This window comes from Oncorhynchus nerka, unplaced genomic scaffold (assembly GCF_034236695.1).
Source record: "Oncorhynchus nerka isolate Pitt River unplaced genomic scaffold, Oner_Uvic_2.0 unplaced_scaffold_3497, whole genome shotgun sequence".
Classification (NCBI taxonomy): domain Eukaryota; kingdom Metazoa; phylum Chordata; class Actinopteri; order Salmoniformes; family Salmonidae; genus Oncorhynchus; species Oncorhynchus nerka.
Genome location: NW_027037800.1, coordinates 1 through 19,586, shown reverse-complemented (window position 1 = coordinate 19,586; position 19,586 = coordinate 1). Strand labels below are relative to the sequence as shown.

Here is a 19,586-nt window from a genome sequence, read left to right as displayed (position 1 = left end):
CTGTTGACCAAGGCCCTATTCCCTATATAGTGCACTACTGTTGACCAGAGGCCCTATTCCCTATATAGTGCACTACTGTTGACCAGAGGCACCCATTTATCCTGTGCCAAGATGATCCATCCACCTGACAGGTGATGGTGAAGCTGATTAAACAGCACAATCATTACACAGGTGCACCTTGTGCTGGGGGACAATAAAAGGCCACTCTAAAATATGCAGTTTTGTCACACAACACAATGCCACAGATGTCTCAAGTTTTGAGGGAGCGTGCAATTGGAATGCTGACTGCAGGAATGTCCACCAGAGTGGTTGCCAGATAATTTAATGTTAATTTCTTTACCATAAGCCGCCTCCAATGTTGTTTTAGAGAATTTGGCAGTACGTCCAACCGGCCTCACAACCACAAGACCGTGTGTATGGCGTCGTGTGGACGAGTGGTTTGCTGATGTCAATGTTGTGAACAGAGTGCCCCATGGTGGCGGTGAGGTTATGGTATGGGCAGGCCTAAGCTACGGACAACGAACATATTTTGAATGCACAGAGATACCGTGACGAGATCCTGAGGCCCATTGTCGTTCCATTCATCCACCACCATCACCTCATGTTTCAGCATGATAATGCACAGAGATACCGTGACGAGATCCTGAGGCCCATTGTCGTTCCATTCATCCACCACCATCACCTCATGTTTCATTATGATAAAGCACGGCCCCATGTCGCAAGGATCTGTACACAATTCCTGGAAGCTGAAAATGTCCCAGTTCTTCCATGGCCTGCATACTCACCAGACACGTCACCCATTGAGCATGTTTGGGATGCTCTGGATCGACGTGTACGACAGCATGTTCCAGTTCCCGCCAATATCCAGCAACTTCACACAGCCATTGAAGAGGAGTGGGGACGACATTCCACAGGCCACAATCAACAGCCTGATCAACTCTGTGTGAATGAGACGTGTCCCACTGCATGAGGCTAATGGTGGTCACACCAGATACTGACTGTCTTTCTGATCCACACCCCAAGCTCTGAGACCGACATAGTATATCTATAATCCCAGTCATGTGAAATCCATAGATTAGGGACCTCATGAATTTATTTTAATTGACTGATTTCCTCATATGAATTGTAACTCGGTAAAATCTTTGAAATTGTTTCGTGTTGCGTTCATTTTTTTGTTAAATTTTCGTTCAGTATAGCAGGTGAGAGCGTTGGACTAGTAACCGAAAGGTTGCTAGATCGAATCCCCGACAAGGTAAAAATCTGTCGTTCTGCCCCCTGAACAAGGCAGTTAACCCCACTGTTCCTAGGGCCGTCATTGTCAATAAGAATTTGTTCTTAACTGACTTGCCTCGTTAAATAAAGGTCTTGCCTCGTTAAATAAAGGTCTTGCCTCGTTAAATAAAGGTCTTGCCTCGTTAAATAAAGGTCTTGCCTCGTTAAATAAAGGTCTTGCCTCGTTAAATAAAGGTCTTGCCTCGTTAAATAAAGGTCTATAAATAGAAACCGGTTGATCTGGATATAAGAGAGATATTATGTAACACTGCAGATCAACTAGGCAACCGACCGCCCTCGTATAAAGAGATATTATGTAACACTGCAGATCAACTAGGCAACCGACCGCCCTCGTATAAAGATATATTATGTAACACTGCAGATCAACTAGGCAACCAACCGCCCTCTATAAAGAGATATTATGTAACACTGCAGATCAACTAGGCAACCAACCACCCTCGTTTTCTGTTATTCTACCATCATTCACTGTGTGTGTGTGTGTGTGTGTGTTTCTTTGTGTCTCGCTCTCTATCTCTCACGCCATCTCTCTGTCTCTGTCTCCCTCTACGTCTCTGTCTCCCTCTCTGTCTCTGTCTCCCTCTCTGTCTCTGTCTCCTCTGTCTCTGTCTCCCTCTCTGTCTCTGTCTCCCTCTCTGTCTCTGTCTCCTCTGTCTCTGTCTCCCTCTCTGTCTCTGTCTCCCTCTACGTCTCTGTCTCCCTCTCTGTCTCTGTCTCCCTCTACGTCTCTGTCTCCCTCTCTGTCTCTGTCTCCCTCTCTGTCTCTGTCTCCCTCTCTGTCTCTGTCTCCCTCTCTGTCTCCCTCTCTGTCTCCCTCTCTGTCTCCCTCTCTGTCTCCCTCTCTGTCTCTGTCTCCCTCTCTGTCTCTGTCTCCCTCTCCGTCTCTGTCTCCCTCTCTTTCGCTTCTCTCTCTCTGCTCTGTGTATCAGTCTTTCAGCGAGGACATCCTGTGGTCTCTGAGGGAGCTTGAGGAAGCTCTTGTGAGCCTGGAGGATCAGTGGACTGGCCAGAGGGGTTCAGGGTCAGGGTAACAGCCTGTATCAAGAGAGCTTGTACTACCTGTCCAGCTACGGGACTCACCTGGCTCTGGTCTCCTTCCTGATGAGACACGACAACATGAAGGATGCCCTGCAGCACCTACTCAGCAAGGTCAGGGGTCAGAGGTTAGGGGGTCAAGGTTTAGGGGTTAATAATCAGGGGTTAGAAGTAATGATTTGGCCCTGGTCAGCTTCCTCATGAGACATGACAACATGATGGATGCCCTGCAACACCTGCTCAGCAAGGTCAGGGGTCAGAGGTTAGGGGGTCAAGGTTTAGGGGTCATGAAGGGTTCAGGGGTTAATAATCAGGGTTTAGAAGTCATGATTTGGCCCTGGTCAGCTTCCTCATGAGACATGACAACATGATGGATGCCCTGCAACACCTGCTCAGCAAGGTCAGGGGTCAGAGGTTAGGGGGTCAAGGTTTAGGGGTCATGAAGGGTTCAGGGGTTAATAATCAGGGTTTAGAAGTCATGATTTGGCCCTGGTCAGCTTCCTCATGAGACATGACAACATGATGGATGCCCGGCAACACCTGCTCAGCAAGGTCAGGGGTCAGAGATTAGGGGTCAAGGTTATTAATGGTGACGGAGATCTTCTCTCATTACTGTGAACTTCAAGGTCAATGCTACTTTATTTGTTGTTGTTGTTGAGGATTTGTATTAAGGTGGAGCCAGGTTGTCATGGTAAATAAGAAATATTTAAGTGATCTGCCTGATTAAAATAAATAAGGAGTTATGGTCCTTCGAGCCGGATAGCATCGATTGTCCTGGAACTGTATACTCAAACAATTTATAGATATTAGAAACCTATTAGAAACCTATTACACCTATGTATAGATATTAGACACCTATTACACCTATTTATAGATATTAGAAACCTATTAGAAACCTATTACACCTATGTATAGATATTAGACACCAAGGGGACATGAGTTCAACAGTTGTCCCTCCCTCCATGGCCCTCCAGGAATGTCCAGAGGAGGTGTTCCTGGAGGGCGTATTGCAGCCTAGTCTAGAGAGGGGTCGTCTGGGGATGCTGCAGGGGTTACTGGAGACCCTAGATCCAGGCCTGGAGGTCTGTAGCCGATACCTCCTCTCCTCCTGTCAACTGCTACAGCGACGGGGACACTTCCACACACTATACCAGCTACAACAGTTCATGATGGTTAGTCTGTACTCCTCCCACCACCCCCACTACTCTTCCTCACACTATACCAGCTACAACAGTTCATGATGGTTAGTCTGTACTCCTCCCACCACCCCCACTACTCTTCCACACACTATACCAGCTACAACAGTTCATGATGGTTAGTCTGTACTCCTCCCACCACCTCTCCTCTACTCCACTCCTCCCACCACCTCTCCTCTACTCCACTCCTCCCACCACCCCTCCTCTACTCCTCCCACCACCCCTCCTCTACTCCTCCCACCACCTCTCCTCTACTCCACTCCTCCCACCACCCCTCCTCTACTCCTCCCACCACCTCTCCTCTACTCTACTCCTCCCACCACCTCTCTCTACTCCTCCCACCACCCCATCTCTACTCCTCCCACCACCTCTCCTCTACTCCTCCCACCACCCCTCCTCTACTCCTCCCACCACCCCTCCTCTACTCCTCCCACCACCCCTCCTCTACTCCGCCCACCACCTCTCCTCTACTCCTCCCACCACCTCTCCTCTACTCCTCCCACCACCCCTCCCTCTACTCCTCCACCACCCCTCCTCTACTCCGCCCACCACCTCTCCTCTACTCCTCCCACCACCCCTCCTCTACTCCTCCCACCACCCCTCCTCTACTCCCTCCCACCACCCCTCCTCTCCTCTACTCCTCCCACCACCCCTCCTCTCCTCTACTCCTCCCACCACCCTCCTCTCTCTCCCCTCCTCCCACTACTCCTCCCACCACCCCTCCTCTCCTCTACTCCTCCCACCACCTCCTCCTCTCTCACCACCTCTCCTCTACTCCTCCCACCACTCTCCTCTCCTCCTCCCACCACCTCCTCCTCTACTCCTCCCACCACCCCATCCTCTACTCCTCCCACCACCCCTCCTCTACTCCTCCCACCACCCCTCCTCTACTCTACTCCTCCCACCACCCCACCTCTACTCTACTCCTCCCACCACCCCACCTCTCCTCTACTCCTCCACCACCCCTCCTCTCCTCTACTCCTCCCACCACCCCTCCTCTCCTCCACTCCTCCCACCTCTCCTCCTCCTCCTCCCCACCACCCTCCTCTCCTCCCTCCTCCCACCACCCCTCCTCTCCACTCCTCCCACCACCCCTCCTCTCCTCCTACTCCTCCCACCACCCCTCCTCTCCTCCACTCCTCCCACCACCCCTCCTCTCCTCTACTCCTCCCACCACCCCTCCTCTCCTCCACTCCTCCCACCCCCTCCTCTCCTCCCTCCTCCCACCACCCCTCCTCTCCTCCACTCCTCCCACCACCCCTCCTCTCCTCCACTCCTCCCACCACCCCTCCTCTCCTCCCACCACCCCTCCTCTCCTCCACTCCTCCACCACCCCTCCTCTCCTCCTCCACCACCCCTCCTCTCCTCCACTCCTCCCACCACCCCACCTCTCCTCCCTCCCCCACCACCCCTCCTTCTCCTCCTCCTCCACCCCTCCTCTCCTCTCCTCCCACCACCCCTCCTCTCCTCCACTCCTCCCACCACCCCTCCTCTCCTCTCACTCCTCCACCACCCCTCCACTCCTCCACCCCCCTCCTCTCCTCCTCCTCCACCACCCCTCCTCTCCTCCACCACCCCTCCTCTCCTCCCTCCTCCCACCCCCCTCCTCCCTCCCCACCACCCCTCCTCTCCTCCACTCCTCCCACCACCCCACCTCTCCTCCACTCCTCCCACCACCCCTCCTCTCCTCCACCACCCCTCCTCTCCTCCTCTCCTCCCACCACCCCTCCTCTCCTCCACCACCCCTCTCTCCTCCACTCCTCCCACCACCCCACCTCTCCTCCACTCCCCCACCACCCCTCCTCTCCTCCACTCCTCCACCACCCCTCCTCTCCTCCCTCCTCCCACCCACCTCTCTCTCCTCACCACCCTACCTCTCCTCACTCCCCCACCACCCCTCCTCTCCTCCACTCCTCCACCACCCCTCCTCTCCTCCACTCCCCCACCACCCCTCCTCTCCTCCCACTCCTCCCACCACCCCACCTCTCCTCCACTCCCCCACCTCCTCTCCTCCACTCCCCACCACCCCTCCTCTCCTCCCACCTCCCTCCTCTACTCCTCACCACACCCCTCCTCTACTCCGTCCCACCACCTCTCTCTCACTCCTCCCACCACCTCTCCTCTACTCCTCCCACCACCCCTCCTCTACTCCTCCCTCCACCCCTCCTCTACTCCGCCCACCACCTCTCCTCTACTCCTCCCTACCACCTCCTCTACTCCTCCCACCACCTCCTCTACTCCTCCCACCACCCTCCTCTCTCTACTCCTCCCACCACCCCACCTCTCCTCTACTCCTACCACCTACCTCCTACTCCACTCCTCCTCCCTCCACACCTCCTCCCTACTCCTCCCCACCCCTCCTCTCCTCCACTCCTCCCCACCCCACCTCTCCTCCTCCCCACCACCCCCTCCTCTCCTCCACTCCCCCACCACCTCTCCTCTACTCCTCCCACCACCTCTCCTCTACTCCTCCCACCACCTCCTCTCCTCTACTCCTCCCACCACCCCTCCTCTCCTCCTCCCACCACCCCTCCTCTCTACTCCTCCCACCACCCTCTCTCTCTCACTCCTCCCACCACCCCTCCTCTCCTCTACTCCTCCACCACCCCTCCTCTCCTCCACTCCTCCCACCACCCCTCCTCCTCTCTCCTCCCACCTCTCCTCCACTCCTCCCACCACCCCTCCTCTCCTCCACTCCTCCACCACCCCTCCTCTCCTCACTCCTCCCACCACCCCTCCTCTCCTCTACTCCTCCCACCACCCCTCTCTCTCTCTCCTCCCACCACCCCTCCTCTCCTCCACTCCTCCACCACCCCTCCTCTCCTCCACTCCTCCCACCACCCTCCTCTCCTCCACTCCTCCCACCACCCCTCCTCTCCTCCACTCCTCCACCCTCCTCTCCTCCCTCCTCCCACCACCCTCCTCTCTCCCACCACCTCCTCTCCTCCATCTCCCTCACCTACTCTCCTCCTACCCTCTCTCATCACTCCTCCTACCACCCCCTCCTCTCTCCACTCCTCCACCACCCCCTCCTCTCTCTCACTCCTCCACCCTCCTCTCCTCATCACCCTCTCCCTCCACTCCTCCACCACCCCATCCTCTCCTCCCTCCTCCCATCCCCCTCCACTCCTCCCACCCTCCTCTCCTCCTACTCCTCCACCACCCTCCTCTCCTCCCACCACCTCCTCTCCTCCATCCCTCCTCCCTCCTCTCCTCCCACCACCCCTCCTCTCCTCCACTCCTCCCACCACCCCACCTCTCCTCCTCCTCCCACCACCCCTCTCCTCTCCCTCCCACCACCCCTCCTCTCTCCTCTCCTCCCACCACCCCTCCCTCCTCCTACCACCCCTCCTCTCCTCCACTCCCACCACCCCTCCTCTCCTCCACTCCTCCCACCACCCCTCCTCTCCTCCACTCCTCCCACCACCCCCCTCTCCTCCACTCCTCCCACCACCCCTCCTCTCCTCTACTCCTCCCACCACCCCTCCTCTCCTCCACTCCCCCACCACCCCTCCTCTCCTCCACTCCTCCACCACCCCTCCTCTCCCTCCACTCCCCCACCACCCCTCCTCTCCTCCACTCCTCCCACCACCCCTCCTCTCCTCCACTCCTCCACCACCCCTCCTCTCCTCCACTCCCCCACCACCCCTCCTCTCCTCCACTCCTCCCACCACCCCTCCTCTCCTCCACTCCCCCACCACCCCTCCTCTCCTCCACTCCTCCACCACCCTCCTCTCCTCCTCCTCCCCACCCCTCCTCTCCTCCTCCCCACCACCCCTCCTCTCCTCCACTCCTCCACCACCCCTCCTCTCTCTCCCTCCTCCACCACCCCTCTCTCCTCCACTCCTCCACCACCCTCCTCTCCTCCACTCCTCCACCACCCCACCTCTCCTCCACTCCTCCCCCTCACCTCCTCCTCCACCTCCTCCTCCCACCACCTCTCCTCTACTCCTCCCACCACCTCTCCTCACTCCTCCCACCACCTCTCCTCACTCCTCCCACCACCCATCCTCTCCTCCCACCACCCTCCCTCTACTCCTCCCACCACCCCTCCTCTCCTCTACTCCTCCCACCACCCCACCTCTCCTCTACTCCTCCCACCACCCCTCCTCTCCTCTACTCCTCCCACCACCCCTCCTCTCCTCCACTCCTCCCACCTCTCCCTCTCTCCTCCCACCACCCCTCCTCTCCTCCACTCCTCCCACCACCCCTCCTCTCCTCCACTCCTCCCACCACCCCTCCTCTCCTCTACTCCTCCCACCACCCCTCCCTCTCTCCTCCACTCCTCCCACCACCTCCTCTCCTCTCCCACACTCCTCTCCTCTACTTACCACTCTCTCTCCTCATCTCTCACACCCTCCATCCTCACCACCCTCCTCTCTCACTCTCACCACCCCTCCTCTCCTCCCACCCCTCCTCTCCTCCTCCTCCCACCCCACCTCTCCTCCACTCCCCCACCACCCCTCCTTCTCCTCCACTCCCACCACCCCCTCCTCTCCTCCACTCCCCCACCACCCCTCCTCTCCTCCACTCCTCCACCACCCCTCCTCTCCTCCACTCCTCCCACCACCCCTCCACTCCTCTCACCGCCCCTCCTCTCCTCCACTCCTCCACCACCCTCCTCTCCTCCCCACCCCTCCTCTCCTCCACTCCTCCCACACCACCTCCTCTCCTCTACTCCTCCCACCACCCCTCCTCTCCTCCACTCCCCCACCACCCCACCTCTCCTCCACTCCTCCCACCACCCCTCCTCTCCTCCCACCACCCCTCCTCTCCTCCACTCCTCCCACCCACCCCTCCTCTCCTCCCACCACCCCTCCTCTCCTCCACTCCTCCCACCCCACCTCTCCTCCACTCCCCCACCACCCCTCCTCTCCTCACTCCTCCCACCACCCCTCCTCTCCTCCACTCCTCCCACCACCCTCCTCTCCTCCACTCCTCCCACCACCCCACCTCTCCTCCACTCCCCCACCACCCCTCCTCTCCTCCACTCCTCCACCACTCCCTCCTCTCTCTCCACTCCTCCCACCACCCCTCCCTCTCCTCCACTCCTCCACCACCCCCCTCTCCTCCACTCCCCACCTCCTCTCCTCCACTCCCCCACCACCCCTCCTCTCCTCCACTCCTCCCACCACCCCACCTCTCCTCCACTCCTCCCACCACCCCTCCTCTCCTCCACTCCTCCACCACCCCTCCTCTCCTCCACTCCTCCACCACCCTACCTCTCCTCTACTCTCCCACTACCCCTCCTCTCCTCCACTCCTCCCACCACCCCTCCTCTCCTCCACTCCTCCACCACCCCTCCTCTCCTCCACTCCTCCACCACCCCTCCTCTCCTCTCACTCCTCCTTCCTACCACCCCTCCTCTCCTCCACTCCCCCACCCACCTCTCCTCCCACCCTCCCTCTCCACCACCCCTCCCTCTCCTCTACTCCTCCACCACCCCTCCTCTCCTCTACTCCTCCCACCACCCCACCTCTCCTCCACTCCCCCACCACCCCTCCTCTCCTCCCTCCTACCACCCTCTCCTCCTCCACTCCACTCTCCTCACCACTCCTCTCCTCACTCCCCCACCACCCCTCCTCTACCTCCTCCCACCACCCCTCCTCTCTCTCCTCTCCCACCCTCCTCCTCTCCACCACCTCCTCTCTCTACCACCTCCCTCTCCTCCACTCCCACCACCCTCCTCTCCTCCACTCCTCCCACCACCCCTCCTCTCCTCCCTCCTCCCACTACCCCTCCTCTCCTCTCACTCCTCCTACCCACCCCTCCTCTCCTCCTACTCCTCCACCACCCCTCCTCTCCTCCACTCCCTCCCACCACCCCTCCTCTCCTCCACTCCTCCCACCACCCCTCCTCTCCTCCACTCCCCCCACCACCCCTCCTCTCCTCCACTCCCCCACCACCCCCTCCTCTCCTCTACTCCTCCCACCACCCTCCTCTCTCTCTCCTCCTCCCACCACCTCCTCCTCTCCTCCCACCACCCCTCCTCTCCCTCCACTCCTCCCACCACCCCCTCCTCTCCTCCACTCCCACCACCACCCCTCCTCTCCTCCACTCCTCCCACCACCCCTCCTCTCCTCCCTCCTCCCACTACCCCTCTCCTCTCCTCCTCCCACCACCCCTCCTCTCCTCTACTCCCCCACCACCCCTCCTCTCCTCCACTCCTCCCACCACCCCTCTCTCTCCTCCACTCCTCCCCACCCTCTCCTCTCCTCCTCCCACCCACCCTCCTCTCCTCCACTCCTCCCACCACCCCTCCTCTCCTCCACTCCTCCCACCACCCGCCTCCTCCTCTCCTCCACTCCTCCCACCGCCCACCTCTCCTCCACTCCTCCCACCACCTCCTTCCCACCACCCCTCCTCTCTTCCACTCCTCCCCACCACCCCTCCTCTCCTCTACTCCTCCCACCACCCTCCTCTCCTCTACTCCTCCCACCACCCCTCCTCTCCTCTACTCCTCCCACCACCCCTCCTCTCCTCCTACTCCTCCCACCACCCCTCCTCTCCTCTACTCCTCCCACCACCCCTCCTCTCCTCTCACTCCTCCCACCACCCCTCCTCTCCTCCACTCCTCCCACCCCCCTCCTCTCCTCCACTCCTCCCACCGCCCCTCCTCTCCTCCACTCCTCCCACCACCCCTCCTCTCCTCCACTCCCTCCCACCACCTCCTCCTCTCCCTCCCAGCACCCCTCCTCTCCTCCACTCCTCCCACCACCCCTCCTCTCTCTCCACTCCTCCCACCACCCCTCCTCCCACTCCCCCACCACCCCTCCTCTCCTCTACTCCTCCCACCACCCCACCTCTCCTCTACTCCTCCCACCACCCCACCTCTCCTCTACTCCTCCCACCACCCACCTCTCCTCTACTCCTCCCACCACCCCACCTCTCCTCCACTCCTCCACCACCCCTCCTCTCCTCTACTCCTCCCACCACCCTCCTCTCCTCTACTCCTCCCACCACCCCTCCTCTCCTCTCTCCTCCCACCACCCCTCCTCTCCTCTACTCCTCCCACCACCCCTCCTCTCCCTCCACTCCTCCCACCACCTCTCCTCTACTCTACTCCCACCACCCCCTCCTCTCCTCTACTCCTCCCACCACCCCTCCTCTCCTCCACTCCCCCACCACCCCTCCTCTCTTCTACTCCTCCCACCACCTCTCCTCCACTCCTCCCACCACCCCACCCCTCCTCTCCTCTCCTCTCCTCCCCCACCACCCCTCCTCTCTAGAATAAAGAACTAAGTAGCAGTGGAGCCCCTCTATAAGATAATAAGATCTGAATCTGATTAGAAACAGAATAACCCTCTCCTCCCACCACCCCTCCTCTCTCCTCCCACCACCCCTCCTCTCCTCTACTCCTCCCACCACCCCTCCTCTCCTCCCTCCTGTCAGGACCACGTACGAGCGGCCATGACGTGTATCCGGTTCTTCACCCACGGTGTCGTGTCCTACGTACAGCTGGGAGACCAGCGGAGATGGCTGGTTCGGGCCAAGGAGCACCTCAGAACCTACCTTCAGGAGCAACAGGGAACACGTACCAACAGCACTAACAGGAAGAAGAGCACCTCTAACTCCTTCAGAAAGAAGATGTCTTCTAGTGATGTGTCCAGGTGAGACTGCATACACATTTTCTTCAGGAAAAGTACCTTTTTACCTCACGTATATATCCAGGTGGTGGTGACTAACCTCAGTTCCACAAAGACATGATGACCATACTGCAGCCATCTGTCCTTCCTGTGGCCATAACTGAACCATTACATACTGCAGCCATCTGTCCTTCCTGTGGCCATAACTGAACCATTACATACTGCAGCCATCTGTCCTTCCTGTGGCCATAACTGAACCATTACATAGTGCAGCCATCTGTCCTTCCTGTGGCCATAACTGAACCATTACATAGTGCAGCCATCTGTCCTTCCTGTGGCCATAACTGAACCATTACATAGTGCAGCCATCTGTCCTTCCTGTGGCCATAACTGAACCATTACATAGTGCAGCCATCTGTCCTTCCTGTGGCCATAACTGAACCATTACATACTGCAGCCATCTGTCCTTCCTGTGGCCATAACTGAACCATAGTGCAGCCATCTGTCCTTCCTGTGGCCATAACTGAACCATTACATACTGCAGCCATCTGTCCTTCCTGTGGCCATAACTGAACCATTACATACTGCAGCCATCTGTCCTTCCTGTGGCCATAACTGAACCATTACATACTGCAGCCATCTGTCCTTCCTGTGGCCATAACTGAACCATTACATACTGCAGCCATCTGTCCTTCCTGTGGCCATAACTGAACCATTACATACTGCAGCCATCTGTCCTTCCTGTGGCCATAACTGAACCATTACATAGTGCAGCCATCTGTCCTTCCTGTGGCCATAACTGAACCATTACATACTGCAGCCATCTGTCCTTCCTGTGGCCATAACTGAACCATTACATACTGCAGCCATCTGTCCTTCCTGTGGCCATAACTGAACCATTACATACTGCATCCATCTGTCCTTCCTGTGGCCATAACTGAACCATTACATAGTGCAGCCATCTGTCCTTCCTGTGGCCATAACTGAACCATTACATAGTGCATCCATCTGTCCTTCCTGTGGCCATAACTGAACCATTACATACTGCAGCCATCTGTCCTTCCTGTGGCCATAACTGAACCATTACATAGTGCAGCCATCTGTCCTTCCTGTGGCCATAACTGAACCATTACATACTGCAGCCATCTGTCCTTCCTGTGGCCATAGCTGAACCATTACATAGTGCAGCCATCTGTCCTTCCTGTGGCCATAACTGAACCATTACATACTGCAGCCATCTGTCCTTCCTGTGGCCATAACTGAACCATTACATACTGCAGCCATCTGTCCTTCCTGTGGCCATAACTGAACCATTACATACTGCATCCATCTGTCCTTCCTGTGGCCATAACTGAACCATTACATACTGCAGCCATCTGTCCTTCCTGTGGCCATAACTGAACCATTACATAGTGCAGCCATCTGTCCTTCCTGTGGCCATAACTGAACCATTACATAGTGCAGCCATCTGTCCTTCCTGTGGCCATAACTGAACCATTACATAGTGCATCCATCTGTCCTTCCTGTGGCCATAACTGAACCATTACATACTGCAGCCATCTGTCCTTCCTGTGGCCATAACTGAACCATTACATAGTGCAGCCATCTGTCCTTCCTGTGGCCATAACTGAACCATTACATACTGCAGCCATCTGTCCTTCCTGTGGCCATAGCTGAACCATTACATAGTGCAGCCATCTGTCCTTCCTGTGGCCATAACTGAACCATTACATAGTGCAGCCATCTGTCCTTCCTGTGGCCATAGCTGAACCATTACATACTGCAGCCATCTGTCCTTCCTGTGGCCATAACTGAACCATTACATACTGCAGCCATCTGTCCTTCCTGTGGCCATAACTGAACCATTACATACTGCAGCCATCTGTCCTTCCTGTGGCCATAACTGAACCATTACATACTGCAGCCATCTGTCCTTCCTGTGGCCATAACTGAACCATTACATACTGCATCCATCTGTCCTTCCTGTGGCCATAACTGAACCATTACATACTGCAGCCATCTGTCCTTCCTGTGGCCATAACTGAACCATTACATAGTGCAGCCATCTGTCCTTCCTGTGGCCATAACTGAACCATTACATACTGCATCCATCTGTCCTTCCTGTGGCCATAACTGAACCATTACATACTGCAGCCATCTGTCCTTCCTGTGGCCATAACTGAACCATTACATACTGTCCTTCCCTGTGGCCATAACTGAACCATTACATAGTGCAGCCATCTGTCCTTCCTGTGGCCATAGCTGAACCATTACATACTGCAGCCATCTTCCTTCCTGTGGCCATAACTGAACCATTACATACTGCAGCCATCTGTCCTTCCTGTGGCCATAGCTGAACCATTACATACTGCATCCATCTGTCCTTCCTGTGGCCATAACTGAACCATTACATACTGCATCCATCTGTCCTTCCTGTGGCCATAACTGAACCATTACATCTCTGTCCTTCCTAAACTGAACCATTACATACTCACATTGACCATCTGTCCTTCCTGTGGCCATAACTGAACCATTACACTTTTTCTAACCTGGACTACTGTCCTGTATATATATATATATATATATATAGCCTCGTTATTGTTATTTTATTATTTGTTTTTTTATTATATTTTTTTACTTTAGTTTATTTACTAAATATATATTTATTGAACTGCATTGTTGGTTAAGGGCTTGTAAAGTAAGCATGTGTGACCATAACTGATTTAATTGCGTAGTGCAGCCATCTCTCCTGGGCAGTGAGGCTTTAGTGTGGCAGCTATCATGTGACATTTCCCTTTTTGTTTTCTGAACCAGACACATGAACACGATAGAGCTCCAGCTGGAGGTGACTGGTTCCTGCATCACTGTGAAACATCCAGCTCCGCCCCCACCTCCCTCTGCCTCCTCCAGCACTCCTCCCACTCTGTTCGGCCCCAGCTCTATGAAGATCGATGTAGCCTGCAAAGGTGAGCCCCCCCGCAAAGCTTCTCAAAGATAGGAATAGTGCACTAGATGGGAGAGTTAGGGCACTAGATGGAGAGTTAGGGCACTAGGCGGGCGTTAGTGCACTAGACGGGGCGTCAGCACTAGACGGGAGTTAGGCACTAGACGGGAGTTAGGGCACTAGACGGGGCGTTAGGGCACTAGACGGAGAGTTAGGGCACTAGATGGAGAGTTAGGGCACTAGACAGGCGTTAGGCACTAGACGGGGAGTTAGGGCACTCAACGGGCGTTAGGGGCACTAGGCGGGGCGTTAGGGGCACTAGACGGGACGTTAGGGCACTAGACTGGGGCGTTAGGCACTAGACGGGGGCGTTTAGGGCACTAGGCGGGGAGTTAGGGCACTAGACGGGGAGTATAGCGTGTCACTTGGGCCATAAAACAGAATGGTAGCTAGAGTTAGGGCACTAGATGGAGAGTTAGGGGCACTAGAGCGTGTCACTTGGGCCATAAAACAGAATGGTAGTGTCTTAAGTACTTAAGTGCTGTTAACAGATCGTATTGATGTCGTTAACCGATACTGAATCATATGGGGTGACATCTGACATCTGTGTCATTGCATTACATTGCAGGTGATGTTGGGAGGAAAGAACATCGAAGAGGGGTTTGGTATCGCATACCGAGTCATACAGGTAAGAGACCAGATTCACACTGATTTCCTGTATGGTGACCCAGGAAGTAGTCAGGTGGATACGTCTGGAATTTCCCTTACTTAGAAAATACCTCGACTTTAAAGTCAAGAAATAACTGGAACGTTATGTTGGCAACTACCTGTTATGGCAAATACTAGATATAGAGACCCGAAACACAGAGGACCATGGATCAAGGAAGTGTCGACTAGAATGAGTTTAGACAAACAAGAGGTTCCAACTAACTGTCATCAGAATGAGTTTAGACAAACAAGAGGACCAAGTAACTGACAACTAGAATGAGTTTAGACAAACAAGAGGACCAAGAACTGACAACTAGAATGAGTTTAGACAAACAAGAGGACCAAGTAACTGACAACTAGAATGAGTTTAGACAAACAAGAGGACCAAGTAAGTGTCGACTCGACTAGAATGAGTTTAGACAAACAAGAGGACCAAGTAACTGACGACTAGAATGAGTTTAGACAAACAAGAGGACCAAGTAACTGACGACTAGAATGAGTTTAGACAAACAAGAGGACCAAGTAACTGACGGCTAGAATGAGTTTAGACAAGCATCAGAATGAGTTTAGACAAACAAGAGGACCAAGGAAGTGTCGACTGGACTAGAATGAGTTTAGACAAACAAGAGGACCAAGTAACTGACGACTAGAATGAGTTTAGACAAACAAGAGGACCAAGTAACTGACGACTAGAATGAGTTTAGACAAACAAGAGGACCAAGTAACTGACGACTCGACTAGAATGAGTTTAGACAAACAAGAGGACCAAGTAACTGACGACTAGAATGAGCTTAGACAAACAAGAGGACCAAGTAACTGGCGACTAGAATGGGAGTTTAGACAAAGTAACTGTCGACCCGACTAGAATGAATTTAGACAAACAAGAGGACCAAGTAACTGTCGACTGACTAGAATGAGTTTAGACAAACAAGAGGACCAAGTGACTGACGACTCGACTAGAATGAGTTTAGACAAACAAGAGGACCAAGTAACTGAGGACTCGTCCAGAATGAGTTTAGACAAACAAGAGGACCAAGTAACTGACGGCTGACTAGAATGAGTTTAGACAAACAAGAGGACCAAGTAACTGACGACTGACTAGGAAATGAGTTTAGACAAACAAGAGGACCAAGTAACTGACGACTAGACTAGAACGAGTTTAGACAAACAAGAGGACCAAGTAACTGACGACTAGAATGGAGTTTAGACAAACAAGAGGACCAAGTAACTGACGACTGAATGAGTTTAGACAAACAAGAGGACCAAGTAACTGACGACTAGAAATGAGTTTAGACAAACAAGAGGACCAAGTAACTGACGACTCGACTAGAATGAGTTTAGACAAACAAGAGGACCAAGTAACTGACGACTGACTAGAATGAGTTTAGACAAACAAGAGGGGCCAAATAACTGACGACTAGAATGAGTTTAGACAAACAAGAGGACCAAGTAACTGACGACTAGAATGAGTTTAGACAAACAAGAGGACCAAGTAACTGACTGGACTAGAATGAGTTTAGACAAACAAGAGGACCAGAAGTAACTGGCGGCTAGAATGAGTTTAGACAAACAAGAGGACCAAGTAACTGACGACTAGAATGAGTTTAGACAAAACAAGAGGACCGAGTAACTGAGGACTCTACTAGAATGAGTTTAGACAAACAAGAGGACCGAGTAACTGAGGACTCTACTAGAATGAGTTTAGAAAAACAAGAAGGACCAAGTAACTGACGACTAGAATGAGTTTAGACAAACAAGTGGGACCAAGGACCAAGTAAGTGACGTGACCAAGTAGCTGACCAAGTAATCTGACCTCCAGTGTTTAATGACAACACCAAGTCCTGTGTTCCAAAGGGCATCCCATACATTTTGAACATGTTCACTACAATACTGTCATTCAATCAATTACAAGAAACATTTGATTATTCAAATACCGATTTCTTTAAGTACTTACAAGTCTGAAATCGAATTCAATTCGCTTCAACATAATCTGGGCCAACATGAAGGCATCTAGCATGGCGAGAGAAAAAAACAGCTGCACCAAAGTTGGTTTTGCCAAGTTACGTTAACGGTTGATAGGTCAGAACCTAATAAGGGAAAGAAACAGGAAACAGAAACTAAAGGAAGAAACTGAGGAGAAACATTGGTCACCAGATAAATGAAAATCTTCATATACTGCTACTTCACAACCTACAACCTTAAACATAGGACTTACTCCTATCCTGACAGAAGGCCTGTAAATGCACCCAGAAATGTCTCGTCTGTGTTGGAGATGCACAATAAACCTTATTACGTAACACTGTGGTCATGTGACAAGCTGACACCATGTTGGGAGAATGTCTGTACTATCGCCATCATGGTCTAGGAAGTTATATCCGCCCGTCTCCGTGACGATGTCTGTTGGGAGAAGGTCTGTGCTGTCACATCATGGTCTAGGAAGTTATATCCGTCCGTCTCCGTGACGATAAGTTTGTTGGGAGAAATTTAAATGTAATATTGGGTTTGCGTTGTTCTGTGAAGGGGGAGTAGGTCACCGTTGTTCTGTGAAGGGAGTAGGTCACCGCGTTATCCTGTGAAGGAGTAGGTCACCGCGTTGTTCTGTGAAGGGAGTAGGTCACCCCGTTGTCCTGTGAAGGGAGTAGGTCACCGCGTTGTCCTGTGAAGGGGAGTAGGTCACCGCGTTGTCCTGTGAAGGGAGTAGGTCACCGTTGTCCTGTGAAGGAGTAGGTCACTCGTTGTTCTGTGAAGGGGAGTAGGTCACCGCGTTGTCCTGTGAAGGAGTAGGTCACCGCGTTGTCCTGAAGGGAGCAGGTCACCGCGTTGTCCTGTGAAGGAGTAGGTCACGCGTTGTCCTGTGAAGGGAGTAGGTCACCCGTTGTCCTGTGAAGGAGTAGGTCACCGTTGTCCTGTGAAGGAAAGTCAGGAGGGGAAGTAGGTCACCGCGTTGTCCTGTGAAGGAGTAGGTCACCGTTGTCCTGTGAAGGGAGTAGGGTCACCGCTGTTCTGTGAAGGGAGTAGGTCACCGCTGTCCTGTGAAGGGAGTAGGTCACCGCGTTGTCCTGTGAAGGGAGTAGGTCACCGTTGTCCTGTGAAGGGAGTAGGTCACCGCGTTGTCCTGTGAAGGAGTAGGTCACCGCGTTGTTCTGTGAAGGGAGTAGGTCACCGCGTTGTCCTGTGAAGGGAGTAGGTCACCGCGTTGTCCTGTGAAGGAGTAGGTCACCGCGTTGTTCTGTGAAGGGAGTAGGTCACCGCGTTGTCCTGTGAGTGGTGCAGGCCGCGTTGTTCTGTGAAGGGAGTAGGTCACCGCGTTGTTCTGTGAAGGGAGTAGGTCACCGCGTTGTCCTGTGAAGGGAGTAGGTCACCGCGTTGTTCTGTGAAGGAGTAGGTCACCGCGTTGTCCTGTGAAGGAGTAGGTCACCGCGTTGTCCTGTGAAGGGAGTAGGTCACCGCGTTGTACGAGATCTTCAGTTTCTTAGCAATTTCTCACATGGAAAAGCCTTCATTTACTCAGAACAAGAATAGACTGACTGAGTTTCAGAAAAAAGGTCTTTGTTTCTGGACATTTTGAGCCTGTAATCGAACCCACAAATGCTGATGCTCCAGATACTCAACTAGTTTAAAAAAGGACAGTTTTATTTCTTCTTAAATCAGCACAACAGTTTTCAGCCGTGCTAACACAATTGCAAAAGTTTTTATTTAATTTATTTATAATAACATTTTACCCCCTTTTTCACCCCAATTTCGTAGTATCCAATTATTAGTAGCTACTATCTTGTCTCATCGCTACAACTCCCGTACGGACTCGGGAGAGACGAAGGTCGAAAGTCATGCGTCCTCCGAAACACAACCCAACCAAGCCGCACTGTTTCTTAACACAGCGCGCATCCAACCCGGAAGCCAGCCGCACCAATGTGTCGGAGGAAACACCGTGCACCTGGTGTCCTTGGTTAGCGCGCACTGCGCCCGGCCCCCCACTTGAGTCGCCAAGGATATCCCTATCGACCAATCCCTCCCTAACCCGGACGACACTAGGCCAATTGTGCGTGCGCCCACGGACCTCCCAGTCACGGCCGGCTACGACAGAGCCTGGGCGCGAACCCAGAGTCTCTGGTGGCACAGCTGGCGCTGCGATGCAGTGCCCTAGACCACGCAAAAGGGTTTTCTAATGATCAATTAGCCTTTTTAAAATGATAAACTTGGATTAGCTAACACAACGTGCCATTGGAACACAGGAGTGATGGTTGCTGATAATGGGCCTCTGTACGCCTATGTAGATATTCCATTGGAACACAGGAGTGATGGTTGCTGATAATGGGCCTCTGTACGCCTATGTAGATATTCCATTGGAACACAGGAGTGATGGTTGCTGATAATGGGCCTCTGTACGCCTATGTAGATATTCCATTGGAACACAGGAGTGATGGTTGCTGATAATGGGTCTCTGTACTCCTATGTAGATATTCCATTGGAACACAGGAGTGATGGTTGCTGATAATGGGTCTCTACTCCTATGTAGATATTCCATTGGAACACAGGAGTGATGGTTGCTGATAATGGGTCTCTGTACTCCTATGTAGATATTCCATTGGAACACAGGAGTGATGGCTGCTGATAATGGGCCTCTGTACTCCTATGTAGATATTCCATTGGAACACAGGAGTGATGGTTGCTGATAATGGGTCTCTGTACACCTATGTAGATATTCCATTGTAACACAGGAGTGATGGCTGCTGATAATGGGTCTCTGTACTCCTATGTAGATATTCCATTGTAACACAGGAGTGATGGCTGCTGATAATGGGCCTCTGTACGCCTATGTAGATATTC

The 19,586-nt window shown here is 53.8% G+C and overlaps 1 protein-coding gene across 1 annotated transcript; it reads left to right on the top strand.

Moving 5' to 3' along the window:
- Positions 1–2,281: 2,281 nt before the first annotated feature.
- Positions 2,282–14,105, top strand: LOC115127915 (zinc finger FYVE domain-containing protein 26-like). Its single transcript, XM_065014369.1, has 4 exons — positions 2,282–2,439; positions 3,300–3,497; positions 10,914–11,131; positions 13,922–14,105. Exons 1-4 carry the CDS (start codon positions 2,392–2,394, stop codon positions 14,103–14,105), a joined length of 648 nt encoding a protein of 215 aa, XP_064870441.1. The 5' UTR covers positions 2,282–2,391.
- Positions 14,106–19,586: the final 5,481 nt, after the last annotated feature.

Excerpts from the sequence above, each read along its gene's own strand:
- LOC115127915 (XM_065014369.1), top strand. The coding sequence starts at position 2,392 with ATGAGACACGACAACATGAAGGATGCCCTGCAGCACCTACTCAGCAAG. Across the intron at positions 2,440-3,299 it reads TGCAGCACCTACTCAGCAAG|GAATGTCCAGAGGAGGTGTT; the intron begins GTCAGGGGTCAG and ends ATGGCCCTCCAG. Across the intron at positions 11,132-13,921 it reads TCTTCTAGTGATGTGTCCAG|ACACATGAACACGATAGAGC; the intron begins GTGAGACTGCAT and ends TTTCTGAACCAG.